This window comes from Pteropus vampyrus, unplaced genomic scaffold, assembly GCF_000151845.1.
Source record: "Pteropus vampyrus isolate Shadow unplaced genomic scaffold, Pvam_2.0 Scaffold6, whole genome shotgun sequence".
In the NCBI taxonomy this organism is placed as follows: domain Eukaryota; kingdom Metazoa; phylum Chordata; class Mammalia; order Chiroptera; family Pteropodidae; genus Pteropus; species Pteropus vampyrus.
Window position 1 is genome coordinate 5,466,737 of NW_011888787.1, and position 10,271 is coordinate 5,477,007.

At 34.9% G+C, this 10,271-nt stretch overlaps 1 protein-coding gene across 1 annotated transcript in view; it reads left to right on the plus strand.

The window, feature by feature from the left end:
- The window catches only part of RSBN1 (round spermatid basic protein 1), a 39,533-nt gene that overhangs the window by 22,130 nt on the left and 7,132 nt on the right, over positions 1-10,271 (plus strand). The window contains exons 3-4 of the mRNA XM_023534947.1: positions 4,282-4,419; positions 4,716-4,858. Of these exons, the coding sequence (XP_023390715.1) occupies positions 4,282-4,419; positions 4,716-4,858 (281 nt within the window). The remainder of the gene's footprint in view (positions 1-4,281; positions 4,420-4,715; positions 4,859-10,271) is intronic.

Below are 10,271 nucleotides of genomic sequence, written 5' to 3' on the forward strand. Positions count from 1 at the left end.
AAGTTCTGAGGGAGAATCTGGGGGTTTTTTGTTTATTTCTGGTGGGGTTTTGTTTTGTTTTGTTTTGTTTTGTTTTTTGCCTTTTTAAGCTTCTTATGGCCATCTGTATTCCCATGCTTGTGTCCCCTTCCTCTATCTTCAAAATACATTACTCCAGTTTCTGCTTCCATCATTATATTGCTTTCTCCACTCTCTAGTCAGGTATCCTTTTGCCTCCTTATTAAGACACCTGTGTTTTAGGGCCCACCAGATAATCTAGGATTATCTCCCCATCTCAAAATCTTTAATTCATTCACAAGTCCCCGGGTTAGTATCTATTTCTTTGGGAGCCGTTATTCAGCCTACCCCATACTTTAAGCTCATCATATTCCAAACTGAAGATATCTTCTCTACCCATCCTCTGCTTCTGATCACAAAGCTAGAACCTAGAAGTCATTTGTGACATCCCTTTCTCTTTTCTGTCATATCCAGTCTCCAAGTCCCAACAATTTTATCTCCTAGATATTTTTCCATTTTTCATTCGCCTTCACTCCTGTTAGCTTAGTTTATTGTTTCTTATTGGAATATTACAGAAACCTGCTAGCCGGTCTCTCTTTCATTACTCCTCTGAGAAAATGAAACAGAAACAAACAAGAAAAAACAAGACCCTTCTTCCCTAAAAAAATAAAGGCAAAGTGATAACCTTCCTTTTACAACTTTAAATCCTTTAGTGATTTCCTATGATCCTTAGTGTGGTCTTCAAGCTCTTCATAATCCAGCCACACAGCTCATTTCTCTGGGCTTTGTTTTCTGTGTTTAGCATCATTAGCTTTCTTTTAGACCTGGAAAAGGGTGAAGCTTAAGGCATTATATTACCTTTAAACTTGTTCTATAGATTTTATCTCAATGTTACTTTGAAGAACACTATCTTCTAGATCAAGATCCGATGTTCTCTTTCATAGGGTCTTATACATTCCATTCCAAAGACTTGTCACAGTTCATAATATTTGTTTAGATTACTGTCTGACTCTCCCTACTAGACTGTAAGCTTCCAGGGGCCAGGAACGGGTCTACTATGCTGTATCTGTGTTCAGGACAAGTGGCTGGTATATAATGTACAATAAACTTCTATTAAAAATAATGATACCGACTTGCCTATAGTTTCTCCTTTATTCGAGGTTATTTAAGTCCCTTCTGTGATAAGCTTCCAAATATTTTAAGAGTGTTGTGTCCTCGCTTTAATCTTTTCAAGTTCAATGCATTTGAAATACTTTTAATTTCTTTACTCTTCCTCCAGTTTGAATGATTTTCAAGTCACAATTTAAGAGCAATCTTAAATTGTTCTCTTTTGGGTGTGCTCTATTACCATTTTTTTTTTTTTAAGCCCAGAGCAGGAGATATTAGTCCAGACGTTATCTGTGCAACACAGAGAATTGCCTCCCTCAGTACAAAGTATAAAAGATATAGGCCAAACTACCATAACAAAGGGACCTCACATACAGTGACTAGAACAAAATGAAAGTTTCTCTGTGGAGTCCAAAGGTAAGGAACTGTGTTCTGTGATATCCAGGATTCTACTTTCCTTCTGTTTTTAAATTTTGCCGTCCGTTCAGTGTTGTCATATGCATGGTTGAACCTGGCCCTCAAAAGAGAAAAAGTGGAGAGCAGGCTGATTACTTATAAAGACATGCTCTGCAAATTGGCATTGTAACTTAGGCTAGCATCTCATTGGCCAGATCAAGCTACACTTGCTGCCAAGGAGCCTAGCTCAGCTGTGCGCCCAGGAAGTTTTTTTACTTAAAAGAAGGGTAGAATAGATACTGGGGGATAATTTGTAGTTTGCTAGTTTGGCTTTAGTGTCACATAGTTGGTGCCTGTTGAATTTCTGGTCATAAATGCTGTCCATCTTAAACCTATGCTGTTAATTATTTAAATACCCCACAAACATTAGCACTTATTAGTTTTTTTTTTTTTACTCATGTGATAGACATTCTTTAATAAGCTTTGCTACTGTCACTTTTTTTTTTTAGAGGGGGCAGAGTTTAATCGCTGATTGCTTCATTTCTAGCCTCATCAAACATCAACTTAATACTTCCCCTTTTTAGGTTTACTTTCTCTTTCCAAACAGGAAGGGATGCTTTATATTTATTCATACCATATTAATTATCCTAGGTATTTGCCTTTTTAAGTTGTCTTCAAGTTCAGTGCTCTTAAGTTTAATGGTATTTAAATTAGGTAAACTTGGAGTATAATGATGTAAAATTATTAATTCAGTCTCACTTTGTGTACATAATTTAATGTGAATGACTTCAAATTAATAATGCATTAAAAGTTACATAATCTCAAAACTAGCAGACCAAATAAATTGAAAATTACCACATGGCAGTACACTTCTTCAGGACTGGTCTTTAGTTACATGAGTTTTAAATTGTGATAAGTCTTTAGAATATTTCTCACATAAATTGCCACCATCATGTATAGTTTGAAAGTGTTTTTAGATAAAGGAATTTCTGATAATTGGGGATTGTTGCAAGAGGTATTTGGGAGAGACTTGATATTTCTTATTTATTTCTATGTTTTTTTTATTTATGGTGATATTGGTTAATGAAATCCAGTAAGTTTCAGTTGTACACTTTAACAGTAAGGCATATATATATTTACACTTGCTATTTCTTATTACACTTGAACACATACAATTCCAAGAACTAGTGATGAAGGTTAAATCTTTTTTTAATCGTTTTAGGGTGTTTGGCTTAGAATAGTTAGAATAATGCTTTTAGAAAAGGTCCCTTACTTCCCCTTCTTTATCTCTATATCCCATGACCATCTTCTTTCCCAGTCTGCCTCCCCTAGCTTTTATAGCATGATGATTATACAAAGAATAGAAGGTAGCTCATGCAAATAGATGCAAGGTAATTCTGATCTAGGCTGTTGATGACCTTGGGTAACCTTGGGGGAAAGTTTGTAAAGAATTAAGAAATCAGTCCCTCCTATTTGAGAACAAGATCCAAGACCTTTTTTCTGTATGTATGTGTGGCAGTAATGTTAAATTGTCTATGGAAAAAAATAGTGAGTTTCTGAAAATGCTGCTAAAGAAGTCTACTAGTGAAGAACTGTGTAAGAAATGCTAGCAAAATAGATGGCATTTAAAACAGTAGCAATTTATTATTATTTTTTAATGTTTAATAGAGACCCACTTACAAAGGTACAACTATATGTTAAGCTTTTCAATTTAATCTGTATCTTAACTAAGGTAGAAATGCTAGGTTACTGATTTAAGGTGAAAATCCTGGTTAGAATCCAACATTTTTAGGCTAGTCGTCTGTATGCACAGGATCTGTTTCTAACTTTTGGAAACATTCTAAATTGGAGGTAGCAGTATAAAACATACATGAAATGACTAAAAGAGTAATATCAAATTGTATTGAATCATTTGGTAGATTCATTTGAGTGATAGGATTCTCCAGGCTGCAGATTTGTATAGAATGTGCCCTAAATTCACTAAAGAGTTAATAAAGAGAAAATGTTTATGTGCTTGCAGGTAACATTAGACTTCACAAAAGGTAAAGATCATGAAGGGTGATCAGGAAGGCTTCCAGAAGAACAGAAGTCTTGAACTGACCTTTGAAAGATAGATAAGATTTGGGTTGACAGAAAAGAGGACATTCCAAGAGGGCAGATTCAAGAGAAAAATCACTGCAGGTAGAAATAAGTTTAGCATAAGCTGGGTAGAGAAAAAGATCAGCCTACTTAGCATAGAGGATCTTATAAGGAAGTAGGCATTATATTACCTTTAGTAGTGGGAGGTTAGGTTTGGGAATAGTCAGCCTGGTTTCTGGCCCGATGGGAGGGCTGTCAAGCTGGGGAGTACAAAACAAATTTGGAAGATTGATCTGACTGTGGTCTTTTATTTTTCTGCCTGCCTTGCCAATTTTATTGTTTATACCGATTGTTTCTAAGTAAAGATCACTTTAAAGTGTTCATAAAGTTCAAAGATCATTATTCTCAGAAAAGTTTTAAGTATATCCTAATATTTTCAGTATTTATTTGAGATGTTGGGACCATAGACTAACTTGCACTTTGAAATTTCTATTTTTGGCATATATCATATCAATGTATTTGTCAGTGTGCTAGGGTACTTTTCTGTAACTGTTAATTTTATCCAAGGTACTGACCATTGAATTTGACCATTGAGTTTTTAGTGTGTAGAAGAAATAGCAGCATTGGAAATAATGCCCTATTCTATTTAATTATATTATAGTATAATTCAGCCTTTCTCCCCCCTCTTTCGTTTTATCTCAGGTCAACAGGACGTACTGCTGTGGCACCTACCGCGCAGGTCCTATGCGGCAGATAAGTCTTGTTGGAGCAGTAGATGAAGAAGTTGGTGATTATTTCCCAGAGTTCCTTGATATGTTAGAAGAATCACCATTTCTGAAAGTGAGTGTTAATTCATAGTATCAAAAGGGACACTTTTTATTAAAAAGTATTAAGCTAATCTTTTCTGTTAAAATGAAATTTTACCCAGTGTTTTGAATAGAAATGTTTAGAAAATTATTGGTACAGAATACCTAGCTTCAATTTTCTTTTGTACATATAAATTACTATTTAATGTAACATTTATTTTTTCATATATACAAACAAAATAAGCTTCCTAGAACTTTCTTTTGGGTGGGGAGTTTACTTGTAAATTGTCTAAAAAATTGTTTTAATGCGACTCATTCATCTGACTCTAGATGACTTTGCCCTGGGGTACACTTTCCAGCCTCCGACTCCAGTGTAGGTCCCAGAGTGATGATGGGCCTATCATGTGGGTCAGGCCAGGGGAGCAGATGATCCCTACAGCAGATATGCCAAAGTCACCCTTCAAAAGACGACGGTAAACATTTATTTTTCTCAAATTAGCAAAAGCACTTTTTTCAGTCAATTGTTTATGAAAAAATTATGGAGAACTAAGCATAGTTTGAACATCATTTGTCTAGATTTTTTGAAGAGCTGTCTTAAGTAAATTATCCAGTGGTCATTTCCTTAGTCCAGTTGACTCACATAATCATCAGAGTAAGGCATCCTCCTAAAAAACAAATTGAATTTTTACTTTTCTTAAAACTTGGGCCCTAACCTCCTGAAAGATAAAAGTCCAAACTCCTATGTGTGGTCTGTAAGGATCTTTTATAACCTGGCCCCAGCAGTGCCTCTTCTAGGTGTATCTGCTTCTAGTCCACTCCAGCCACACTGAATTCAGCTTCCAAACGAGGGTCTTTGACAACTCTGGGCCTTTGCACGTTCTTTTTACTTGGAATGGCATTCCCTCCATCTGCCTCTCTACCTGGCAAACTCTTAGTAGCTTTCAAACCTTTACTTGGTTGTTACTTTCTTTGTGAAGCTTTCTTTTCTTTGTTCCCTTATACAATTAATTGTTCCATCTCTGGGCTCACACATCATTCTGTTCAGTAATCATCTGTTTACATGTTTTTGTGTTTTACTAAATTTTAGTCTTTCTGTTTTCATGACACATAGCAGGTGATCAGTGTTTGCTGAATGAAACCAATAATGTATTATTCTCCATAATACATATTGGGCTAACGTATTTTGTTTTTCAGACACAATAAATGTAGATTAACTTGTTCTATGAAAATTTAATGATACTTGAAAATGATTTCTATTTGTTTAGCCTGTGGAAATAGCAACTTAAAATAAGTACCCAATGATTTATAATGGACAAGTCTAGACCTTACCTTAAGGAGAATGACACGAGAGTTAAGTATGGAGTAACCTAAGATACTTGAGATAATAGCGTGAAAACACTTCGTAAGAAACTAATATGAATGCAAGGTGGCGGTATGGTAAAACCTGGCAGTAAACCAAAACATGGGCACATCGCTGGACCACAGCAGTTCTTGTACAGCATGATGATGAAACTTAAACTTCTAAATTCTTAAGCACTGTATATATATTTTTTGTTCTATATTCTTTGTAGAAAAGAAATGACCATTGTTTCCTGATTATTATAAACTTAAAAATTTAGATTATAGATAAAAGTAAAAAGGCAGAAAATGCCCATAATCCCACCCATTTAGATATATTAACCTTTCAAATTTTAGTCTATATGTACTCATAATTTTTTTTGTACATAAATTAACTCATTCTTTATATGATCTTTTAAAACTTTTTTTCTTAGGTTTATGCATTATATTAAAATATAGCCATATTATCATTTCTAAATGGCTATGTCATTTTCACTGTATGGTTGTATCACGATTTATTTAACCATTTCTTTATTAGTATAAATTGTTTCTAATTTTTTCAGTATAAACAGTATTTTGACAAACATGATGGTGTGCTGAAGCCAGTTTGTACTGACTCACAGGCCATTATTAGCCTTCCAGTTCCACATTGAGTGAGGTCACGTTAGTCGCTTGAAATTGGCCATAGACTAGGAGTATTTATTTATACCACGGAAGTCGGAACATCAGCCCAAATCAGCCATTCCCCACTGTAGCCAGTTGTTATATAACACATCACTGGCTAGCTGGCTGGCTGGCTGGCTGGTTGGTAGGTAGGCAGATACATATAGTCTTTGTGCATATATATATGTTTGCTTTCTTAATAGAAATTCCTAAAGGCTCAAAGTATATACACATTTCTAACTGACTCCCAGAAATGTACCAAATCATACTCCTTCTTATACAGTAAGATAGTACCCTTTTCTGCACACTCTCCACTAACATTCTTTTTAACTTTGTTAATCTTATTGAACAAAAATGCCCAATTTTAATTTGCTTTTCTTTGAATGGTTTGTATTTCTTCTTTTGTGATTCCCTTTTAATTTCCTTTATCCATATTTCTATTGGGGTGTTTTTCATTTGTAAAAATTCCCTATATATTATGACTATTAACTTCTTTTTCATATGTTGTAAATTTTTCTTTTTTTTTCCTTTTAGCTTCAGTTTTTTCTTCACTCACTCACTTTTTTTTTCCTTTACTCATGAAATTTTTGTTTATATATTGTCAGGTCTACCTTTTCCTCTGAGGTTTCTCTCTTAAGTGGCAGGCATAGCAAGGCCTTCTCTTCATTCAGTATTATAAAATATTCACCTACATTTTCTCCTAGTACTTCTGCGATTTTAGTATTTATATATTTTACCTACCCGGTATTGATTTCTGTATAGAGGGAGAGATTTAGCATTTTTTCTGAGTACTTAGGCAGTTATAACAACATCATGTATTTAATAATTTATTTCTCCACTAATCTGAGGTGCTCTCAAATTTTATATTTGTAGAAATTAAATATTCTTCAGTGAGGCATTCAGAAGCATTTTGAACTAGAGTGAATAAATCATAACTTAAACATGAATGTCATCTTTTTGTGTTAATGAGAACATTCTGTTACTGAAAATGGTGGAATCAGTGTGAGAAGTTGTCCAGTTATCAAGGGCACTATTATTGAAGATGATCTTTGAATTTATGAACTCTAGAGTTAAAGAAACACATACACGGGGTTTTTAAAAATCAAATAGTACAAGAGAGTTTATAACAAAAATCTTGTCCACCATTCCCTCCAGAGGCAAATACTTTTTTGCCAGAAGCCAAAGACATTTGTTTTTAATGCCTTTTTGTTCTGTTTTGTTTTAAGGCTTTGACAGGAAATTTGTTAATTTCTTGGTATGACAGATAGGGATTCCTTCCTTTCACCTGTTCTCCAAATAATTAAATGACCCCTATTTTACCCTCTTCCTCCGTCTTCCTTTTTTTGGCTGTGCTCAGACATTGGTGAGGTTAGTCTATTCTGCTTTAAAACTAATTAGGATTTCTATGCTTTGTCAATAGGTATATTCTAAAATTTGAAAGCAAATAAATGGCAATAAATGTAAGTTTACTATAGACCCAAATAGTGGGCTATATTCTAAGGTTCCAGTATTTTGTTATCACTCAGAGGAATAATACACAAGTGGATCTTTCTTTCCTATATTTAACCTAGATACTGAAAATCATCCACATTTTAGTTTCTTTCATATTTGGATTGTGCTGATTTTTTTTTTAAAAGGTCCGGTTTCCCCGGAAGTTCCGAATGCCCCCTTTTTTTTGGCGGGGGCAGGGGGAGCATACACTTTTCTTGACGATATCTCTAATATCGTCTATTCCGACGCTTAAGATGCATACATTACTTTCTCTTTGAATCACACTGACTTTCTCCTCTGTGACTATGACTTCAGCTCTGGCTTTCTTACACAGCCTCTTTTGGGGCGAGAGTATTGGTAATTACCTTACACTCTGTGTTTTTATCATATCCTCAAGAATCCAGAATTTTAATCATACTATCTGCTCTCACACATCACTTTTTTACCTGGAAGTCTTTTGGAGCTCTGTGTTCTGACTTCAGTGTGAAAGCTTATTTCACAGTTGTCAACCTAGGACTTGCCATTTAATGCTTTTCTGCATTAACCCACTGTTGTCCTCCTAGGTTTATTTCCTTCTCTTGTTTGATCACATTCTCAAGTAATCAAGAAGAGGAAGGTATTCTGAGTCATTATGTGCATAAAATTTTTTTTCTGTCATTAAATATAATTGATAGTTTAGCTGGAGTCCAGAGATGATATTTTCTCTAAGAATTTTTAACATTGCTTCACTGTCTTCTGGTATCTAATATGGTTTATCAAAAGTCTTAATATTAAGCCACTGTAATTTTTTTTTTGTATGTACCTATTTTTTTTCTTCTCTGAAAGCTTAATTTCAGTGATATTATCTTGGTTTGGGTCTTTCTTAATTTTTAATCCTTTTTGTTGTTTGGTAGGTCCCTTAAATTTAAAGATTCATGTCTCCTTTCATTTCTGGGAATTTTTCTCGCTTAATTGCTTTCGTAATCTTTTCATTTTCTCTATTTCTTTCTTTCTGAAACCATTGTTGGTTGAATAATAGACCTCCCAGTTTGATTATCCTCATATTTTCTATTACTTATCTTTTTGCTTTTGGGACATTTACTTGACTTTGCCTTTTAACCTTTCTTTTGAATTCTTAAATTTCAGTATTATTTTGGCCTTTCTCTGTTAGGCTGCTGTAGGCTGTCTTCACATATCTGGCAATTCTTGGTTGACCCATTCTTATTTAGAAAGAAAGCATTAGGATTACTGAGCATTCTATATACAGTTCTGGGAGGCTTGTCAAATAGTAGGATTCACTTTAGGGTTAACAGGCATAGAACTGGACATTAAAGAATATGTCCAAATGCCAGATGTTAGTCTATTCATTGATAAGTTCAGTGTGTGTAGAGAAGAACATGCAGAGTTTTGGGGGGTGACAGTTCATCAGGATGCTTTTGGCTACAAGCAACAAAAAAATCTTCAAACTGGTTCATAAAATTAAATGTTAAGCTGTGTATCAGCAAGTCCAGAGAGGTTGTCTCTAGGTACCATGTGATCAGCAACTCTGTGTTATCAAGAAACCAGTTTTTTTTTCCTTTTTTTTTCTGCTCTGCCATTCTCTTTGCCTAGACTTTTGCACTCACAATGGCTTCCTTTATGGTTGCTAGATGCCTGTTGCAGTTCTAGGCATAACACCTGGATCTGGTTATACCTAACAGAAGAAGAGACTACCTTTTCTTTCTTTCACTTCTTTCTTTGGATCTAGGAAACTTCCTAAAAGTCTCCTTAGTAGATTTGCTTTCATACTGTTAGCCGGGATCAGTTCATGCCCATTCCTAAATCAGTCAGTGGCAGGGGAATGAGCACAGTTCGCTAGGACTCATGAGGCTGTACCTCTGGAGCTTGTGAATGAGGTCACGTATTGGGTAGGAACAGATGCCGAATGAAAATCAGAGTTCTGTCAGGAAAATAAAAATGAGTGACGGCTGCTGGGTGGGTCACTCATAATCTTCTCCATGGGGCTAAACGCCTGACTGTCCACATTTCTATGCATCGGGGTGGCAGGTGACTGGTTTATTTGCAGAATTTCCCTGTAACTCTCTCTTTCTAAGCCATACTTCATTTCTTTCCAATTATCATCATTATACCTGGCCATTTTAAAATTTTTTTGACTTGGGCTTCTCCAGGATCTTTTGGGCAGGCATGCTGTCTTTTCAGCTGCTTCCCTTCTTTTGTATTCTACACCTGTGGCTTTTTCTGCTCAGTTTTATTAGTCTAAGACACTTTCAATAATTTTCCATCTTTCAGTAATTTGTTGTTATTTTGTATTCAGCAGTTTATTTCCTCTGTTGCTTCTTATTTATTCTCTTATCTCACCTTTAGATTACTATGTTTAGAAATTTTTGAGCACATAAAAAAGCAGAAGATAATACA